The sequence below is a fragment of the Girardinichthys multiradiatus genome, chromosome 14, assembly GCF_021462225.1.
Source record: "Girardinichthys multiradiatus isolate DD_20200921_A chromosome 14, DD_fGirMul_XY1, whole genome shotgun sequence".
Classification (NCBI taxonomy): domain Eukaryota; kingdom Metazoa; phylum Chordata; class Actinopteri; order Cyprinodontiformes; family Goodeidae; genus Girardinichthys; species Girardinichthys multiradiatus.
The window spans coordinates 19,485,665-19,508,230 of NC_061807.1; the positions used below are offsets into that span (position 1 = coordinate 19,485,665).

Below are 22,566 nucleotides of genomic sequence, written 5' to 3' on the forward strand. Positions count from 1 at the left end.
GGTACACACCTCTAATCATTTGTGTGTCTCTAAACAACCGCAAATAAAATTCACATGTTCTTGGAGGCTTTTCCTGAAATATCGGCATGTATAGTGGCATGTCATAGCAAAAGCCATGGTCTTCAGAGACCTTCTAAGGCACCCGAAGGATCTGACAGTCAGAAAGGTATCAGTCAGGAGAAGGGCGCAAAAGCATTTCCAAGCCATTGGAAAAAACAGATCAGAGAGGCTGCCAAGAGGACCAGAGCAGCAGAACAGGAGCGGCAGCAATTTCTAGTATGGAAAGGCTGTGTTCTCCATGTGAAAACAATCTCACATATTCTTCGTATATCTGGGCCACGGGGTAAGATGGAAAGACAGAGGCCTATTCTTATGAAGACAAGCATCGAAGCCTCTCTAAATTTTTTACACATTTTTACACATTTGAAGTCTCCCGAAAGGATGTGGAAACATCAATTATGGTATAATGAAAACAAGATATATATATTTTAACTTAAATTAAGGGGGAGTTGTTCCTCACACTGAAAAAGACGTTTTTCTAATTGAGTTGTATGCGTTAAAGGTGGAAAAAAGTTCCCAAATGATTCATCTTGGTCTCCTTGCTTTAGATCACAAAAACCTGGCATTTTAACAGCAGTGTGTAGACCTTATTTCCACCTGTAAACATATTTCTTACTGGAGCTGAAAGTAAAACTGCATGAAAAATAGTATATGGGGAATTCACATTGCTTACTGGTTCCATAAAAAAGCCCACCAGTAATGTGCCTCTCTTCTTTTTATATCAGAAAGTAGTCCATCTGAGAATATGTATCTGTATTTAGAAGTCACAAGACGATCATATGAAAACCATTTCTGTGTCACCAGAGGCACCAGTTCAACAGTCATAGTGAAAGAACAAAATCAGATCTGATCTGGAGAATGGCAGCAGATGAGGAAAATATAAATTTATAGTCCAGCTTTACCACAGCTGTTGCTTACACCCAGGCGCGGTGTTGGATTTCCTCTCATCAAAAATTTATACCTCCTTGCTTATTATTGCCCGATACCAATGTGAAAGCGGCACATTAGCAGCAGAAAGCTTAGCTGTTGTTTTGAAAACGATTCAACACACCCAGCTTCGAATCTGAGCAAATAGAAATGTGCAGCATTCCCAACTATTAATTACCTAAGTTATTTTTCATGCAAACTACTTCCATGTGTAAAAGTTTTTAACGTAAACTTTACTATACAAAAGAAATGCCCTGGCAGGTAAATAGCCATGCATAATCTCTGCCCTTGACATTTCTATCATCTGCTGCCAGCAGCAGTGACTTTTAAAAGGTCTGCTGAGTGGCTTCAAATAACTCTGTCAGGCCCAGAAGCATGTTGTGTTATCTTAGAGGGTGTTACACCTCCTGCACCTCAACAAAACCAATTCTGCTGCTTTGTGCCAGTGGTTAAGTATCTCAAAAAGCCTTGAAACAGTCAGCAGATATCAGAGAGGCACTACAGACACAGTAAATGGATCAGACTTTGTTGAACAGAGTAACAGATGGGGAGTGAAAGCTGAGCAGCAAGGCAGGAAGAATTAATTATTGTTGCATACTTTGAGGTAATGTGTTACATAAATGCTAATTGTTTTGTGCTCAGGTCCTATTTAACATAGGAATAAAGAATAGTTGGAGCAGTTTTTGCCGTATGTATTTTATACATTTGGTTGATTTCAGAATAATCGTGTAAATGCGGGTTTAGCAGGTCAAAGTGTGCTTTTGCAAGCCTCCTGCTTCTGGTAGGAAATGCATTTCAAATGTTCCCACTGCTGTCTGCATTGTACAAAAATACACCACTGCTTGTGTTTCATAACAAGCTCAGAACTGGGCCATTTTCTCAGCTAACAATGAGGGGATTAGAAGCAAAGCATGCCGCCAGATATCCACATTGAAACTAAAGGAGAAGAAAGGAATGTTGTTATCTAGTTATATATGGATTCAGAAAGAGATCAATTGAAGGTGTCTAACTGTGAAAAGTTGCATTTGAAATCAAAGTACAAGGCGACAAACACATTAGATCTCAGTTTTGATCACATTTTCTTACTTTAGAAACTGTTTAAATGATAAAAAAGACATCCAGGTTCTGCGCATGCATTTAGATCAATATGTTAGTGATCCACAAACAGCGCTAAGCAAAGGATGTCCACATGTGCTCAAATAGCTTTGGTTAACTCCAAAAACAGGAAATGAGTGGTCAAAGATGCTGTCTAAAGCACCTCACACCAAAGCAATGCAAGACTGGTTGGAAATGATCACACACGGGAGCTTGAGGAACCACCTGCTTGCCCCCAAGCCCTAATTGCCTGTCAAAACTTAATGATTGGTTGTGCCACCCTTTGCAGCAAAAGTATGTGCCCCCCTTGCAGGTTTCTCCTGTTTTTGCTTTTTTTATCACACTTAAATGTTACAGATCATCATATAAAAATTATATCAGACAAAGATAACTTAAGTAAATATAAAGTGCAGTTTTCAAATGATTTTCTTCAAACTATGGTCACATGTGAAAAAGTAATTGCCCTCTAAACCTAATAACTAGTTGTGTCACTCTTGGCAGCAACAATTTCCATTAACCATTTGCATTTCCATTTTCTGTCTATGAGTTTTTTTATTGTTGTGGATAATTTTGTCCCACTTGTCTTTGCAGAATTGTCAGCCACATTAGAGGGTTTAGGCGCATGTTTAAGGTTTAAGTACCTCAGTCAAATTTAAGTCTGGACTTTGATTTGTCCATTTAGCCATTCAGAGGTGGACTTCCTGGTGCGCACTGGATCGTTGTCCTGTTGTATAACTTAAGTGCGTTAGAGCTTAAGGCCGGACATTCTCCTTTTTTTGGATTTTCTGCTATAGAGCAGCGTCCACAGTTCCATTAATTACAACAGGTCATTCAGGTCCTGAAGCAGCAAAGCAGAGCCAGACCATCACAAAACTACCACCATGTCTGACTGTCAGTATGATTTTTTTATTCTTTTTTTGTTCAGTGTTGTGTTAGTTGAAATAAGAACACACCAGGAAGTCCCGCTTTTGTCTTGTCTTTCTCTCTAAGGTGCTTTTTAGCAAATGTGAGAATCTGTTTTTGGCCAGCCGTGGTTTTGGCCTTAGTTTGACGTTACATGTTTTAACCAGAGTTTAATAGAAATGACTCCAAATGATATGAAAAATGTGAAAAATACTATGACTTTAACTGGTACTAGTCTGCTCTGTGTATATTTGTCACTCATCACAAAGAAATCTGGCCATTCCAGTCTACTCTGGTGCTCCTGAAAAACTACTTCTATGTGTTTTATTGTTGCCAAATTTTACTGAAATTGGAGCAGAATTTTCACATACAGCTTAAATGATTTGCTGTAGCCCTACAGAATACAAGTGAAAATCTCCAAAGGAGGGACTTGATTAAAAAGATATCATTCCTGATGATTAAGGTCCCAAACACAGACACAAGGCCAATAGAATCACGGTAAAAGGCAAAAACAAAGGAACTGACTAAAACACAAACAAAACCAAAAAGAATCCTACAGATTATGAAAGTGACATCTGATGGCAAGGGATATCAGATGTCCCCAAAAACAATCAGATAATCAAATAAATAGGGAAAAAATGCAAAGGGAAATACTCAAGTCAGTTGCCTAAATCCTTATGTGATGCATGTGGACGCTAAATTTGATTTCATCTTGATAAAATAACAATTTATGAAAAACAATAGCAAAACAAACTGAAAAAAAAAAATCATGACATGTTCTAAAGGTGACAAACTGCATCTAAATTGACTTTTATTTATTCCACAGAAAAGACTGGCTAGCAGCTTTAAATATGGTCATTTTTTATTAAGTGTATGCATGCATAATAACACTACATAATTTATTTTTACATATTTATTGGGGGCAACCAGTGTGTACATATTTTGGTAATAATTGTATAGATGGCTCTGTTTTAAATACAATGTTTACTGTAAAGTGGTCACCTTCTCACACAGACTGGATGTAGATGACTCAATAACTCCTAGTTAGGGCCAGTTGGATTGGTCTGGTTTTGTGTTACAGAAGGCGTGGAGTAGTTTTTGCTCTCAGATCAATTAAGGGAAAGAGTGGGGGTGGGGCAGAAGAAAGTGGCCCCGTGGAGTGGATGAAGAATAGGGAAATGACTTAACATTAAGCAGATAGGTTAAGGAGGAACAGGGAGGGAAGGCAGAGGACAGACAGTTGGAGGAAATAAAAATGCAGAGGAAATTGCATGGCCCAGGATGTAATAAAAACCAAACAATGCAATAACTGTATTCATTGCTGCTTCACTAAAGGAAGGGCTGATTTCTAAAGGAATACAATAATGCTCAGAATTACAATTGTCCAGAATCATCACATACCTCACATTTGTGGGTTTGCACTTTGAGACCTTTACCTGGAAGCTGAGTAAAACGGAGAATCAAATATTAGACATGCAGAAATGACGTCCTTCACCCAGCTTTTGGTAAAACTGTTCCACATGTAGGGATATATTGAAAGCGCTGAAAAGAAAAATCTAGGGAGATGTGATTTATTTTCACTCCATTTTATCACATTTTTTATTATCTGTGAGCGACAGCAGCAGCAAGGCAGAAAGCTGCTAAGCAGAAGATGTCTCCAGCTGGGAGAGCCTCAGCCTATATTTGTTTACTAACTGTCGGCCATTCCTGTTTACATCTTACAAACAAATATTATTTTCAGAGGAGATTTTTATTATCTTCATAACCTGAAAGTAAAATAACCCCAACGTTTTAGGGTTTTATAAAAGACATCCTGAGCATCCTTTTTATAGAAAGTGCTGCTGATTTCAATAACTAATTGATCCACCAATTTCTTTTGATTCAATCTTTTGACTTCCTTTGTGCTAACAAAGTCATGATTGTCCTAGACTTGAAAACTGCAAGCATCACAGATGCATCATCGCTCGAGGTTTGTTTGTTCGTTAGTGAGGACTGTGCAAAGGTTTTTGGGTCAACACTCATTTCTTTAGATTTTGGTTTCAGTTTAAAGCAGCATTAATCAGCAGTTCCTCAGGCTTTCTAAGTTTTGTCTTGCCACTTTCTAACTCATTTTATGTGTTTTCTGTCTAACTTACTCTAATATTTGGTATTTTTGTGTAGATTCAACAAAAGATAGGAACAAAGTGTATCATTGTAACAAAGTACCTCAAGATTAATATATATTTAAGTATTTTTAGGTTGTCTGTTATGTGTAAAAGAAATCATTTTAGTTTAGGAGCTTTTTTATGTCTGAATATTTTAAAGGTCAAAGTTAGGTAATTTAATAATAACATGTAATACAAAAATGAAAATTGGCCTAAGTCCAAAGAAAGAAGAGAATTGACAGGAAGCCTGAAGAATTGATCAAGACCATTCTGAAAATCTCTATATAGTGCTGTGAAAAAGCAATTGGTGCCTTGCAGATTTCTCATGTCTTTTGCTTTTTTGTCATGGTTAAATGTTCCAGATTGTCAAAATATGTTTTTTTTAAGGATGAAGAAAGAGAAGAAAGCTGCTTTGGATCATTGTCCTGCTGTGCTACCAAAGTAAGCTTGACCTTAAGGTCACAAACTGATGACCAGACATTCTCCTTCAGGACTTTCTAGTAAAGAGCAGAATTCATGGTTCCATCAGTTATGGTTATCCACTTCCTGAAGTGGCAAAACAGCCCCAGATCATCATGCCTCCCCCACCATGTTTGACTGCAGGTATTTTTTTTTTTCCGAAAGGCTGTGTTAGTTTAACACTAAGTAACTGGACACACGTCTTCCAGAAAGTTATTTGGCCTTTATATTCTTTTTGGTCAGCAGTGGATTTTGTCTTGGAGCTCTCCCATGGAGGCCATTTTGTCTTTTTTTTATTGCTGAATTGTGAACATTGACTTTAACTGATGTAAGCCAGGCATACAGTGCTATGGATCTTGTTCTGGGTTCTTTCTGACCTCCTAGATGTGTCATTGATGCGCTCTTGTAATATTAGTAGTAATATTGGTAGGCAGGCAATACCTAGTAAGGTTCACCATTGTTGCATATATCTCCATTTGTGGATAATGGCTGTCACTTTGGTTCACAGGAGTCCCAAAGCCTTAGAAATGTCTTTGTATCTCTTTCCAGATGGAGGGATGTCAGGGACTTTGTTTCTCATCTGTTCTTGAATTTCTTTAGATTAGGGCATGATGTGGTGATCTTTCAGCTTACTTCATACTGCCAGACAGGTTCTTTTTAAGTGATTTTTTGACTCTACAGGTCAAACAGAAACTGGGACTGGGTGTAGCTAATGCAAATTATCTTAGCTGTCCAAAGAAATGTGTTTAATTACAGTTCATTCATGGTATACATACCAGGTTGCTTTGGATAGATTTTATCCCTTAATAAATTATCATTTGAAAACTGCTTTTTTTATTTACTCAGATTTGTCTGATATTAAAATTCGTTTGAATTCTGATACTAATCTGTTTAGATGTAACCTGTAAGACAGCAAAGGTTAGGTTGGACATGCTATGTGATGTCTGAATATGAATGTTAATCGATATATTTTTAAAAACTTTATTTCAGTGAACAAAAATGACTAAATGGGAACCAGTTCATGTTGTGGGCAAATTTAGCTCAAAGGATGCATGAATGAATTCAGTTCGAACCTGTGTGAACTGAACTTAGAACTAGTTATCATTCAGAATGGACTTTCTCCAACACTGATTGGTGGACCTGAATAAGATGTTCATGAATGTCCAGTGTTTGGAGGGTTGTCTGCTCACGTACTGTTTCTTAAATCTGGCAGTAATTTCTTGCTTTTCTGCTTTTGACAGAAAGAGAAGAAGAACTGGTAGGAGTGAAATATTATCCTTCTCTGCAAACACAAAAGCGTCAAAAGATCTCCTATATTCCACTTCTGGCGGATTGCATCTTGTAGACCTATATGCATAGTAGCTGTCAACCCAGCTGGACTTGTTACCTATTCTTGGTATGATTAGTGTGTGATGCTTTCTGAGTGCTTCCTTTAAGATGATTTCTTTGCAGGTAAAAATTATTGTATTCTGCAGGCTTCTGTGCTTGTAAGCATCCCATGAGCAGGATGGTGGTGCGGACATTACTCTTGTTATCAGGGAGGGATTAGATTATTTAAAGATGGACTTGAAGTGCGTCATGTAAACCCCTTAAGGTGATATTTATACCGCCCCGACTTTTACACTGCATGGCGTCTCCTTGCTAATTGCTGCTGTTCCCTTCTCCTATTTATAACCACCTCTTCTTTATCTGTCTCTTTCCCCCTTTCCTTTCCTTTCCCTCTACATCCTTTTTGCGTCACTATCTGTGCATTGACAGAGGTGCAGAGGCGGCTTAGCTGAAACAGAAGCTGTCCTCCTTTCTCTTCATCTCTCTCTGTGTCACACACTCAGCCCCAAACAGAATAACTGTTATTTAAAGACGAGACCTGCTCATTTAAGAAAAAAAAAGCCTTAGAGAGATGGAGAAGAGGAAGGGAAAGATGGAGAGAGAGAACCAAGGGAGGTACCCAGGGATGGAAAGATGAGAGAGGAGGAGGAAGAGGATGATGTCATTCTTTAACCCTATACCACTCCCCTCTTCTTCCTCATTTTGCTCCCCAGATTCTCTCTCCTCTCCTTTCGCTCTTTCTCTCTCTCTCTCCAGCAGGACTATATTTAGATTTATGCAGCTGTGAGTGTGTTGGTGCTGCTTATTCTTATGTTTCACCTCTCCTTTTACCAAATCCTCCTATTACTCCTCTCCTTCTTCACCATTTTTCTCTGTCACATCCTGTGGTCTTATCATGCTACGTCACCATTTTCTTCTGTTTTAACTCTGTAGATGTTGTGTAATTGTCAAAAACAAAAAAGCTAATCTCTGCAGACAAACCCAAATAATGTCTCTGTGTCATCCAAGAAGTGTTATTACTTAAAACTTGACCTAACACAAACACAGGGATGCTTCCAGGGGTGACTGTGGGGAAAACTGGAAATAATATTATGCACAAAAAGCATCATTGCCAGAGGAACATTTACTAAGGAGGCTGTTAAAAGGACAGTTCAGATTTGTTTTTTAAATGGGCTGTTAGCTAACAGCTAGCTGTTAATTATCGGTTAGCTAGTTAGCTAGCTGCTAGCTAACAGCAGGTTAGCTAGCAGTTCTGTTGTTAACTGCTAGTTAAAAGCTTGCTGTTAGCTAACATCAAGTTAGCTAGCAGTTAGCTAACAACAGCTAAGCTAGCAGTTAACTGGTAGTTAACAGTTAGCTATTAGGTATTAGCTGTTAGCTAAACAGCTGTTAGCTAACAGAAGCTAAGACAAAAAGACGATTGCTGCTAGATAAAAAAATGCATTCTCAAAATTGTAATTGCCTTTCATGTCTAAACTGTTTTATAAACACTTATGCAGATGTCATGTTTGTCTTAAGCAGTCATTTCTTTAGGGTATGTGGTTATTTACAGCAACAATGACTTTTACATACAGTATGAAGCATACAGACCCTTTTAAGAAATTAGGTTCCTAAAAAGTTTATTTATTTCTATAACTCAATTCACTAAGTGAAACAAATTATATAGATTATGTATGTTTAGAGCCTTTATTTCTTTTAAATATGATGATTTTTTGCTTACACCTAATGAATACCGGACTTTTAAGATTGGAATATTATGTCAGACCAATAAAAATATATATATTTAATACAGAACTGTCATAAATAAATAAAATATTACATAATAAATAATAATAAACCTGCTTAAAGCTTTGTTATTTTCAGAAGGTACTTTTAATCTGACAAACGAGCACATATTCTAATTTATTAAATACAACTATATTGCAAAATGGAAAATGCATTTTTCTGCCATATAAACTATTCAGTGTAAAATCCAGAAGTTTAAAATAACAACAATAGTATTGTTCACTTCACCAGCTGGCTGGGTATGATTAAAATGTTCTGTTTTGCAGTACATGTTTCACAGAGGAAGGTCATTACTATCAATTGTAGCCCACCATGGTCTTCAAGGTGTTTTTTTTCTCTTAAGTGTAATAGAGGAAGACATCGGGTTTCCTGTGCAAGCCTGAATGTCTTTGGCTTTATTTTTCACGATGTTGAAGTAGTGTTTTTAATTACTTGTCACACACTCTGAAATGTTATGACACAATGCCGTGACAAGAATATAACTTTTTAGCAGTGGTTTAAATTTAGAGCTGGTAACATTGTGATGTAAGATTTAGGTTGAGATTAATGTTATCTACAATATTTCATTAATAAATAGATCTTTCCTTATGTTTTTTGGTTTGTTTTCCTTCCTTTACATTTTTTTCCATATACAGTAGTTGTTTTATGTTATGTTTTCAGGGTCATCATTCTAATGAGTTTCGTCCTCACCATTTATTTCGCAATTGTTTTCTTTGAGTTTTTGCAATCACCTTTGGATTTTTTCTTTTTTCAGCAAACTTTAGTCAGATTAACCCTGTTAATTCTTTGCAGTTTTTCTTGTCCAGATAATTAGTCATACTTGTTTCTTTACTTGGTTTTGTTGCAATTACCTGCATTTGGGCCCAGTTTAAACCTTTAACAGTAAAATCATATGACTGAAATTATTTCTTTCTGTTTATCTGGGGTCTCCAAGTGGGAAATTACAGCACACAGAGAAATGCAGGTTGTCAGGAAAAACAGTGAAATGTTTTAAATTTAAATGCAATTATTATTTACTACTAAAATTGATCACTTTATCTTCATGCATACCTTTATTCTAATAATTTAAGAAAATAACATTTTACTATTTTCTGCCCTACTGATGTTTTTTAACTGAAGCACACTTTAAGGCCTTTTTTGTGGAATTTTTTCATTTGATGATTTGCATATGGATTTAACTGTAGCCGAACTGGCCTCCGGTTGGTCAATTTAGCACTGTCCAGAACTGCAGCAAGAGAGACAGCTTAATGATGCCAAGTCTCCAGAGCAACAACTAATTTGAAAGACTTTTTGCATGCAAAACTTGCGTGGTTGCCAGTAATTTTGGAAAGCATTGTATAACATTATTTTTGCCCTGTTGCTTGTGTCTATATCTGTAGATTATTAACAGTTTAAAAAAAACAGACTCTTTAATGTAAGAAAGCAGTGAGCCTAGTCGTTTCACTGACATGTTGGTAGATTTTGTGAAAACTCCTGCTAGTTCGTCCTTTTATACCACAAGTTCACTAAACTTGCTTTGCCCTTATTCGAACTTTTTAAAATGTTTTGCTGGTTTCCAATTTTTTAATGAACAGGCGTCTATTTAAATGGATGGATTTGGCTTAGCTTCACCATCTATATTTTATATATGCGTTATATTCAACAAAGCATGAGGTTATTAAAAATTTTTTGCAAAACTAAATACATTATAATTAATATTTCATAATATGCCACAATAGTTTCCAATATGACTTGTGCATTACAAAAGATATTTGATAAAATATTTAGTTATATGTCTGTGTTGAACCAGTACTTGAAATATCCAGTTAATATGTCTGAAACTAAAAAAAAAACGTATGAAGAAAAGTTGCAAGTAAAGCACAATTTTCTAAGATTATTGTTGAGTCATTTGTTTTCTGAATTGCAGTTAATTGTTGTAGACCTGCTCTCTCTCTTTTAACACTTTAGCACTTGTTTGGGATCAGGCGTAGGTGCTTTACCTTTGCGAAGTGTGGTGACTTTTTATTCTGCAGAAACATTCTGCCGTAATCGAAATGAAACAAACAGAAATGCTTTTAAATTGATAGTTAGCACCTGGTTTTGCAGTTATCGGAGTAACAATTAAATCACAGTTTGCATTATCAGAAAACATGACGCACACTTCTGTCTTTTTGGCTCTTTCGTGTTCTTGTCCTTCATCTTTTCCCCCACGTTTGTTCTCACATGACCTACAAGTCTCTTTATCCCCCTTCATCTTCTTTCACTCCTCTTACCTCTCAACACATGTGCTCAGTTTTCCCTCACTTTGTCTTTTCATGTGACCTCTCTTTTCTTTCAGTACCAGCACAGCACATTCATACAATTACTCTCTATTAGGGGTAGATTAGATTTCACCTTCACAGTCTGCAGAAAAGGAGGAGAAAGGAATGGTGGAGAAGCTGAGAGTAAATGACAAAAAATAAAGCTCTCAAACTAACCTGAATGCATGCAAAGATATACTCACCCTGTGAGATTGTTGTTTCACATTCATGTGGGAAACAGTGCAAATTGTGCTGTCATACATTTGTCCGGTCATACAAAACTGGCTGCAGTTCAAGAACAAACTGGCCGCTTGATACATCTCAGCGATTCACTGAGTGTCAAAAAGGAAACAAACAAAAACCACTGTGTTGATAACAGGGGAGAAGGTCATGAAGGAGTCACAGGGAAGGTTTATGTAGATAAAAGGATAATCAGGAGTGGCACAGTCATAAGAAATGGAAGAGACGTTATATTCGGGCTCTGTATCGTATCGCTGAATTAAATCTCTAAATGATAGAAATCATTCAGTAATGACAAGGATGAAAGCTCATATCACTGTCACTGTTTTTTGTATGACTTTATCAGATTCTTACTTAATTTTGGGGAAGTGTTGATCTACTTGTCTTTACATCGTTGCTTCAGTTGACTTAAGGTTGAGGTCTGGACTTTGACTCAGGTTCTGAGGCTACAATACAGGTCTTAACGCTTAACAGCAAGTTTTTTTTCCCTAATATGCTGTTTTTGATTTCCTCGGAATGTGTTACTGCACATTACGGCCAAACGTTGTAACAGAAATGTTGTGCAAGTCTAAGATGTTCTGTTTCGGTAACGACTTTCTGTAACATTTAAAATGCTAAATGAGTATAGTCAGAGACTGAGCTCTTTAGTTTATTGTAGTTTATCTCAGCATTGCACAATGTGATCTTGGGAAGAACTTGCGTGGACAACCAGTCCTGAGGAAATCTGTAACTCTTTTAAATGTTCTTTGCTTGGGAGTACTTCTTCTCATTGTAGAACATTTAATTTCACATTGTCTGGAAATGGCCTTATAACCCTTCCCAGATTGATGGACTACAGCAATTGCTTCTCTAAGGTCATTGTTTCTGTCATTTTCATTTCACTGCCCCAGACCTGCAAACTATATAACTGCTGCTTTTATTGAGGTATAATCAGTTAATAAAATGCAGTGCTTTCAATTAGCTACTAATTTCCCTCTTAAATCCAACAGAAACAGGATTTAGGTTTTTTCAAAGACATTTTTTGCCATGGCCGAATCTGATAAATAAAAATGCCTCTTTGATTTCTCTGTAAAAAGACTTCTCATCTCCTCACACAGCTTTTGTGTTTTCTTGTTTGACTCCATTGCAAAGGGAACAGATGGTCTAGGTGTGCCCAAAAGAGATCAGAGGGGTCTAGGAGTGGAAGGGCTCCAGGCACCAGCCCCTCTTTACACCTGTAGGTTAAGAAGGGTTAAATTAAATCCTCTCCTGCTGTGCTTGTGTCTGCATGTATAAACCTTGGATCATCCTTCTTCCAATGCACAGTTGGTCTAGACTGCTATTCATGACTTGTTTAGTCCTGTTCCAAAATGAGCAGGATAATCTATTTAGGCTTTAATGCTCCCTGTTTAAATCAGCGTCTTTCATGGATTCCCCTGCTGTGCTCATATTACCTCATGATGGGCTGAAATATCATAGATGAGTAGTCGCCCTTGGTCTCCTGAGAAGCACTTTTTTTTTTAACCTTTTTGTGTCTATGTCAGCTACCACTTTGCTGTATATGTTGCTGCGCACTGTCGTAAAATCATGAAGCTAAATTAAGTGTATTTCTGTGTCAACACGTCATCATAGATGAGTGTTCCCTGTTATTTTGAATCCTTTTTTTTAACTTGTACCCCAAATCTGAATTAAGATAGAAAACTGACACAATTTAACCTGTGGCAGAACCAATTAAATGTCACTCCTAATCTGAGATGGCCAAATAACCCTTATTGCATAGTTGCTGACTTTTCACTATTTTGCTTTCTACTGTTTTTTTCTTCAGTCGTGCAACAGTAAAAGCTAAATCTGATCTAAGGTTGACCACCTAAAAGTAAGATCTGATCAATTTAATGAACTCTTTGTTTTAACAATGACCAGGTTTCAGTAGTTGCTGTCTGCATGTTAACAGGTTGACATTAGAATTAGTTTGGTCTTGCAGAAGTGCTCACAGCTATAAACTGCACTATAATCATTTTTAAGAAGGAACAGTTCATATTAGAGGACGTGTTTTGCTATTATGATGGTATCAGGTTCCTTAGGGGGTCTTTAAAGTCCACCCCAACTTAAATATGAATAAAGACAGGATTAGGACATCTTGCAACTTGTGGTGGATCGAAGGTTTTTAATCAACATTCCTACGAATGCTGAGACGATAAATATCTTTTCAGTGTGGTGTGATGGACTAAGCTAATCTGCAATTCAGTATCAATTGCAAACCTTTTTTCCCCATCTTACTTGTATATGAATTAGTTGGGAGTTGTTTCCTTTGTTTTTCCATAGTTTATGTGGAATTATCTGGACGTTTTCGTGTTAGGATGTAAAGGAAAGGCTTCCTCATTTTCATTCTGTTCCATCAATTGCTTCATGTTTGTTATAAATTTGAATCCATCTGACGCATTACACACCTGATCTGGCTTTCAGGTTTTAAGGATTCAAAAATATAGGCTCAATTTGGAATGGGCAAACTTTAATTGCATTCTGATAACACAAAATATGTTGATTTCTCCTGCAAATTCTCTATTTCTTAGCTATTTACAGACCCATTACTTATTCACAAATTTCATCAAGGGTACATGTTACATAACATCATTTGTGAAAATGATGTCCTTATGCTAAATCTGAGGCTAACATAGATGTAATCTCTAAAGAAACATTGTTTTTGGAAAAAGGGTGAAGAATGAATAATATTTGGATATACCACTTGTTATCCACTTGGGTTGTGTGATAAACTTGAATTTTAAAAAGTTGGAAAAATCCACAGAAAACTAATTAAAATTGGAGTTCAGTTAAAAAATCGGAAGGCTTTTCACCAGCCTCAACCTCAGAATTCAATATGGCTGACTTGCTTAAAGTTAATAGTGGGAACAAACTGTTAGCATTAACTGAACATGTTACAGTGTTTGTATGCATTAAATGTAATGTATTTCATCAGCTTTTTTTGTTAACAATAGCTACCCTGGTCACTGTTTACATTACCCCCACCATCTTTTCTACAAAATGTCATTTCTACTGTGTTTAGGCTTGATAGTTGCATTCATTTTCATGACAAAAACCAAGAAGTATGTTTGAAAGCATCAATGAAAAAATCCGAGCACAAATACAGCTCAAATTAAAGTGCATAAAGGGAATATTTACATTGTGATTTATCCATTGAGGTGTAGGAGGTCAGGAGAACAGTAACTTGGATACCTAACACCCTGCATCCTATGGAGGAATTTAAAAGTGCTCTGTGGTGAGTGTATTTGGTAACACGTCAGCGGACAGATTACTTTTAATGAGAAAAACTGTAATTCAAAAAACCAAAATTCTGTCAGTATTCAGACATACTTTGTAATTTCTGCTCTGGTTCTGACCAGCAAAGCTTAGATTCCAGCTGTTTAACAATCCTAAGGCGTTGCCAACAGAGAAACAGTTTTGAATGGGTGAGTCCTTCCTCTTCAACGGTGCTCTCTATATCCTGCTTTCTGAGTGCCATTAAATGGCCACACATGTGTCATATTCCTGCTAAAAATGTTTTTTCGTCAAGAAAACTATTCGTTCTTTGATGGCTGTGAGAGATTTATCATGAGATTCCATATATGATAGTGCCTTCTCGTTTCAGTAGACATGACTGAAAGATCCTTTTGTTTTGGAAAAGTGGGTTTCAAATGACCTGTCGGCTTTGAATACCAATAGAAAGGCCAATTGTGACTTTTTTAAAAAATCTTAAATTATGTAGCTCATGAATATGACATTTGCTTTTTTAATACACTATTTGGAGAGAACATGTTTTTATTCTTACGGCCTCTTTGTCTCTGCTGTGACTCCAAATGAGAACCATGAACTTCGACTCTCTACGTCTGCTGGTAGAGGCTTACTTGTTCTGCTTTCTCTATAAACCTTTGTTCATCTGTTTAGTGCACGAACAGCCTTCATCGCCTCCTTGGCCTTGGCTGACTCCCTTCTTCACAGAGGGGTGTTTGAACTAAATCATCTCCAGAATAACATCTGCTGTGGCTTGTGTGAGTTTAGTAGCTTCCACAATGGTGTGGGCTGAGTTAGGAAGTAAAGCTGTGTTAGTGTATTAAAGTATTTCTATATTAGTTTCTTTATGACGGTTTAATCTTGGCACAGCAGGTTTAATGGTATTCTGTGCCAGATGTTTTCTGCAATTGAAACTGTGGAGTGTTTAATTTCTTAGCCCTGCTGTTTAGCATTTTTCAGCTCAAGCTTAACTTCTCATGCAGGAATCCTACATTCAGATATTTCTCCACTATTCTTTACTGTTAAACTATTAATTGTTTGATTAACAAAGAGCAAATGAGTCCTATTCGTTGTTGTCACATCCTGTAATTCTGTCTGTAAAGCTGTGTGCAGTTATTTGGTTTTGTGTGATGCTTAACAAGCTGAGCTGCTAACTTTCACACTCCCAGGTTCCTGGAATCAACTCAGATTTCATTGTGTGTGATATATAATCCACTGTTTTCCTAAACGTCTGGTCTGTGTGAAATTCAGGGTTTTCGATGGTTTTGTAGGCAGTCAGCAGGTTGCTTCAGTGCAATAAACCAGGTGTTTTGAATGTTTGTGACAGATGTTAGGACTCAGATCCAACACAGGAATCTGGAGGAAGGTGTGTGTTTGTGCATGAATATCGTCCCTTGTCTGTGTGGGCACGTTCAGATGTGTTTGTAGACTAATATTCTTGCTCTCCTTCCATCATTACCTTAGAGAGAAAAGAAACTTGTACAATACATGTGCTGGAGCTTTTTTCTCACGCTCCTACTTTGTCAAACAGTTTGTTTTCAAACACACACAAAGCTCCGTTTCGACTTTCATCACCTGTTCTGGCTTTTAACATTTCTTTCTCTTTGTCTTCCTTCCCACCTATCATCCCTACAGATGCCCCGGTGGCAGAGCTACATGACCTGTTCTGTAAGAAGCTGCAGCAGTGCTGTGTGCTGTTTGATTTCCTGGACTGTGTGGCCGACCTGAAAGGGAAGGAGATCAAACGTGCGGCGCTTAACGAGCTGGTGGAGAGCGTGGCCACTAGTAGAGGAGTCCTCATTGAGCCTCTTTACCCAGAGGCTATAAAGATGGTAAGATGGAAGGATGAGTAAGAAGGTCAAAGGTTGAAATGATAGAATAGTGCCACTTTAGTTGGATTAATCTAGTGTAACTGTTACACGTGAAAGCCCCCTTTACCTATTTGAGCCTAAACAAATTACCTAAAGCGTGTAAGAGAGGATAAGATATAAATGTCAGCCACTTGTCAATTTGTAAAATTGAACCTAACGAGGAGATTTTACTTGATTTAGGGGACCCATAGTCCAAAGTAGCAAAATTAAACTCCAAAACACGATTAAAAGTGCACCTAGAAACTAAAGCCATTCATTTAGTTTATTTCACTTATCAGAGGTTGGGTTGGAGAAGTGCAAGGTCCAGGAGGGAGACCCAAGCATCGTTGTCCCCAGAACACCTCGGAGCAACCCAAGCAAGCTGTTCCGAGTCCAGAATGGACTTATGGTCCCTCTAGTACCACTGGAGGCAGATTTACTCCAAGATGGATGAGGATGTTCCTTGAATTATCTCTAAGGCAGAGCCTAGGCACCTACTGGAGATAGTTCATTTCAGCCGCTCATGTCAGGGACACATATGGATCTGTTAAAATAGAGCTTTGCTATTCAGCACAGCTCCTTCTTGAATACGATAGGCCGGAGTATTGCAATCATGATTGCAGACGAAGCCCAGAAACGTGCAGTTAAAGCCAAATGTTTACATCAATGGCAGGAAAAGACAGATAATAATTTTATATCTCACCATTTGACATGGGGCTGCATGGTGGCGCAGTTGGTAGTACTGTTGCCTTGCAGCAAGAAGGTCCTGGGTTTGATTCCCGGCCAGGGGTCTTTCTGCATGGAGTTTGCATGTTCTCCCCGTGCATGCGTGGGTTCTCACCGGGTACTCCGGCTTCCTCCCACAGTCCAAAGACATGACTGTTAGGTTAATTGGTCACTCTAAATTGCCCTTAGGTATATGAATGAGTGTGTGTGTGTGTGGTTGTTTGTGTGTTGCCCTGCGATGGACTGGTGACCTGTCCAGGGTGTACCCCGCCTCTTGCCCATAGACTGCTGGAGATAGGCCCCAGCTCCCCCGCGACCCACTATGGAATAAGCGATAGAAAATGACTGACCATTTGACATTAACTGTTTTAGGTCAGCTAGGACCTTTTTTTTTGTTATTACCTTCTTCAAAGTCTGAGGTTTACACATGGCTAGATTAGTAGGCCTTTAAACAATTTGAAAAGGCCCAGATGACAATGTCATCGCTCTGAAAGCTTCTAAGTTAAATTAAGCAACACATATAGATTCCTCCTTGTTATGCATAGTTGGAAAATAAAATAAAAGATCAGACAAGATATCAGGAAGAGAATCACAGACCTCCACAAGTCTGGTTTATTCCTGGGTACAATTTCCAGATGCCTGAAGGTGCCACATTCCTCTTTTCAAACGAGTATATGAAGTGTAAACACTATGGGAATATCCAGCCATCAGAACATTCAGGTAGGAGACTGGTTCTGTGACCCAGAGATGATCGTGTTTGGGTGTGAAAATGTGGCTTGAACAGAAGTAAAATAAGCAAATAAGCAATGTAGTGCCTATCAGCAATCTCTGAAAAAAAAAAAAAACATTTGACCTGAAAATAAATAACAAAATACAATTATGAATCAAAATTTAAAAAAACAAGCTATATTACTAAGTAAATTACATATTATAAATAATAAATAATTGCCTTAACTAATAATATAAACAACACAAAGCTTTTTTGACCAAACAAATTAACCAACTAACTGAATATATACATCCATTTAGATTTAGACTAAATATAAATCATAAATTCCAGCCACTTTGGCAGATTGTAATAATGTAAAAAAATGGTTCAGAGCCAAAATCAAAACTGAAAGATACATTCGATTAATTGTCATGTTGATTTATTTGTTGCAACAAATAGATGTGCAATTTCACGTTCAGAAGCCAAAATCCCAAATTCCAATTAAGATAATGAAGGACTAGAATTATTTACCTAATGCCAACAATTATAAAACTGCCATTTTTAGCTGTGCAGAAATAATTATTGGTCAGGCTAATGTGGAAATATGGCAAAATTAGATAGAGAACAAATTTAGGAAGACTCTCACAGCCTAATCTAACCTACATGGCAACAAAAAAGAAGCATATGGATGAACTGATAAGGGGAAGAATGGAGAGGAGAGCAGAACGTAACAAAAAGTATAATGACAACAAGAGGGATGGAAGGAAGAGATAAAGTGGAGCGTGATGCAGAGTGTGGACAGCAGAGATCCCAGAGGAGCAAGAAAAGCCTGCAGCACACATATAGCTTATGGCATTCAGCAGCTCTAGCCAGAGGTGTGAAAATGGGTTGGAAGGGAAGTTGAGGAATGATTCGATGTGCAGCTGTCTGCTTAACAAAAGTCTCAATAACAAGTAAAAAAGAAATTGCTCTTTTTGCTAAAGTTACAGGGATGGGCAATATCTTAGAATTTTGTGCAGTGCAACAAAACACAGTAAATATGGTTCTAAGAACCAAAATTTACAGTTTGGAAGATATGACGTTAGTGTCTGACATGTTCTGCATAAACTAATGAAGCCTCAAGGTTAAAAAATAGATTATATGATGCTCTGAAGAGGAAAAACAGATTAAAATCAGCTCATGCAAGGAGTGGACAAGAGTAAACAAAATCCACAGAATATAATCTTATTCAGCAGTTTAATACCCAGAGAGCCTCTGTTTGATGCCAAAAAGAGAAAATAATGCAAGTAAAAAACTTTGTCTCTTTTTAAACCAAACTGAGATTTACGCAGTGCCTTAAGATGAGCAGTTAAGGCTGGCCGGTGCAGATGTATTTGCTGAATAAATGATGACTTAGTGAACAGTCGTTGCATGACTTATCAGTTGTTCCTTGAACACAGGCTGTTATCAGCATTAGAGATGAACAACACTGGCTGGAGTTGCTTGGAAACTGAAAACAGCGATGGAGATAGATTTTTATATTTACCTGCAATGCAACAGTTTCTTCCTCTGACAGAGCATGTGCTGCACTGCTGTCTATTCAACCCATCTGTTTGAGTCCAGTGTAGAAAACAAATAGCATTCTGCAATTATCCAGGGGATAAACACCTTGGTATCCATAATCATAATATGGTTTGATCTCTATATTTCACCAAATCAGGGCATAAAAATAAAAATGATTTGCTTCTCACCAAGAAGCAGTTAGATCCAAATGATCAAATCCATTTGATAAACTGGTCATGAGGAGGTGTGACCATCTGTGTCGCTGCAGGAGTTTTAGCTGTTTGCTCCTGTCAGGGCAGAAAGATATCAGCAAAAGGAAACAATATTTTCTGGGCATCAATCTGGAAAAGATCATGAAGCTGTTTGGAGCAACAAAAAATATTTATAAGTGATGAAAATCCAGGACAGCTGCAAGAGCGCATGTCCCAAGTCCGACTGCAGTGTCTGGCTAACACAACATGCAAGCATAATGTAGATTTGTACAATTGCATCAGAAAAAACTAAAAAAATGTCTGCAAAATTGCATTTTGACCAGTTCATAGTAGGAATGTGGCCATGATGCATAGCGCCACCTTTGGCAGAAATGCAACACAGCATATCCACGTATTAACGCCCAGTGGTAGAGGTGGTGGTGTGAGCCGTAGAACCTGGATACCAAACTACAGGGTGTTGCTTGCTTTTGCAAGGCACTGTATGACAGAGCTTCATATGAGGACATATGTCCAGGAGCAAAAATCTACTTATCCACAATAATCTCAAGCAAAGGGAGGTTTTGTGAAATATGCAGTGACACACTATGATCCGTCACATGTTCCTGTTTATCTGCGGTTACGTTTAATACAGTACAGTAGAAGATTGTTTCCTACCTCCTCAGTTTAATGGTTTGTCAGCCAAATGATAAACTTTACGAATGATTTGATCACATTTAAATAGTGATGCAATAAAAACATTTAAATATGTCTTAAAGAAACATTTTAATTCTTTTAATTCTGTGTTTATTTTTGGTTTACTTGTCTATATTATGAAGCACTTGGGTCTACTTTTGTTATTTTTAAATGTGCTGCAGAAACAAAATTGAGACCTTTTCCCTTTTTGCTGTTCTTCCTATATTTAGAGACATTAAACATAAATATATATATATCAAATTAAGATGTTTAATTGTGACTAGATGTAGATTTTTTTAGTATTTACCTGCTGTCATACCTGCTTGTGTTTTGAGTTCTTGAGTTTGTGTTTTTGTTATATTACCTGGTCTAGTCCTTTGTTTTCTGTCTCCCTGCACCCCAAACCCACCCCTGTTCTGTGTTTTCCCCTGTTTGTCTTGTCACGTTTGTCATTGGTTCCCCCTGCTATCCAGTTTTCTATTTAAGCCCGTGTGTTTCCTTTGTTCCCCGCTGTTTCCTTATGTACGATCTCGTGTGTTTGCTACCCTGTCTGTGTCCTGCCATGGATAATAAAGACTCATTTTACCTGAAAACCTCGAGCTTCAGGAGTTCTTCCCCACATATTAGTCCATCAAAAACCCACTTTATGACACCTCCACTGTCTACAGCGTAATGTTTTAGTTTTCTCTGTTAGAATTCTTCTAAGATAGCTCAAACCAAAGACGAATTTCTCCATCGCTGATCCCTTCCTCCCACGTCTCTATTTTTCCAGATCTCAGTAAACATTTTCCGCACGCTTCCTCCCAGCGAGAATCCAGAGTTTGACCCTGAGGAAGATGAGCCGACTCTTGAAGCTTCGTGGCCACATCTGCAGGTACAGCAACGATCACGACACAGCCACAGCTCATGTTTACCTCAGTGGTAAAAACAAAGTTTTTCTGCAAAATAATTCGATTTTTTTCAGACTTTTACCCACAAACCTTAGTGTTCAAAAGTCAAACTCACAGAAGAACATGAAAAATACCCCCTGGATATTGTTTGTCCTTCATAAAGTACACAGTTCCTGACATTTAATGTGCTTTATGTTAAAATTATTAGTTACCTGAGAACTGGATCCTCTGCAGCTGAAGTAAGTTTGAGTTTAATCAGCCATATTTTAAAGAAGTAGGATGATATTTCAGAGCGTACGCCCTCTCTTCGATATCATTAGAAAGAAATTTGTGAAATATTAGGCTGTTTTCAACATTAGTATGAGAAGCACAGTCATAATTTCTTGTCTCGGTCTTCCTCAGCTGGTGTACGAGTTTTTTCTGAGATTCCTGGAGAGTCCAGACTTCCAGCCATCCATGGCCAAACGCTACATCGACCAGAAGTTTGTCCTGCAGGTAACTTGGCAGATTCATAGGGTCCCTTTTCAGTGCTTTGCAAAAGTATTCGTATGCCTGACTTCACGTCTCGTCACGTTTTGCCACGTTTCGCTGGGAATTTGGTTCCTCACATAAAATCCAGATTTTTATGAGATAAATCCAGATCAGTTGATCCCAGTGGTTGAAACTAATGGTTAGTTAAAGCTTTGCCCGTTTCAAAGCAAACCTCTACCATCCCAAAAAACATCATTGCAGATAATGAAAAGGTTATTTCATGAGCTTTTTCATGTAACATTTGAATTAGATTGTTATTTACCTAGACATAAATCATTTCCAGTCAGAGTTCGTGTTTAAAATAGAAGTAAAGGAGTATAAAAATTAGGGATTTGCACTTGGGATTTACATATGTTTTCAACCCCCTTTTACTCTGATACCCCTAAATATAATCCAGTGGAACCGTCTGCCTTTAGCAGTCACCCAATTAGTAGACAGAGTTGTGTAATGTAATCTGAGTATAAATACAGCTAGAGAAAGGGTACAAAGTTACCAAGACATAGCAACCGACCTACACTTGACCGAGCAAGGAGAGCTTTATTCAGAGAAGGAGCCATGATGTCTCTGGAGGAGCTGCAGCTAAGGTGGATGAATCTATCGATGGGACAGCTATTGGTTCTGCACTAAACAAATCTGTCCTTTGTACAAGAGTAGCAAGAAGAACGTTTTTAATGAAAAACGTCATTAGAAGTCTAGTTTGCATTTTTTCCACAACCCATGTAGGGGGGATGGAAATATATGGAAGAAGGTTCTGATGAGGTTCAGATGAGATTAAAATTCAACTTTTCAGCCAACATGGAAAACACGTGTGGCAGTACATCATCCCCACAGTGACACATGGTGTTGGAAGCATCATGCTGCGGGGATGCTTTTCTTAAGCAGGGACAAGGAAGCTGATTAGATCTGATGGGAAGATGGTTGGAGTTTAAAATAGGATAGTCATGGAAGA

The 22,566-nt window shown here is 37.7% G+C and overlaps 1 protein-coding gene across 1 annotated transcript in view; it reads left to right on the plus strand.

The window, feature by feature from the left end:
• The window catches only part of ppp2r5b (protein phosphatase 2, regulatory subunit B', beta), a 57,799-nt gene that overhangs the window by 11,467 nt on the left and 23,766 nt on the right, over positions 1-22,566 (plus strand). Inside the window, exons 2-4 of the mRNA XM_047385069.1 lie at positions 16,121-16,317; positions 20,969-21,070; positions 21,489-21,581. Coding sequence (XP_047241025.1) covers positions 16,121-16,317; positions 20,969-21,070; positions 21,489-21,581 — 392 coding nt within the window. The remainder of the gene's footprint in view (positions 1-16,120; positions 16,318-20,968; positions 21,071-21,488; positions 21,582-22,566) is intronic.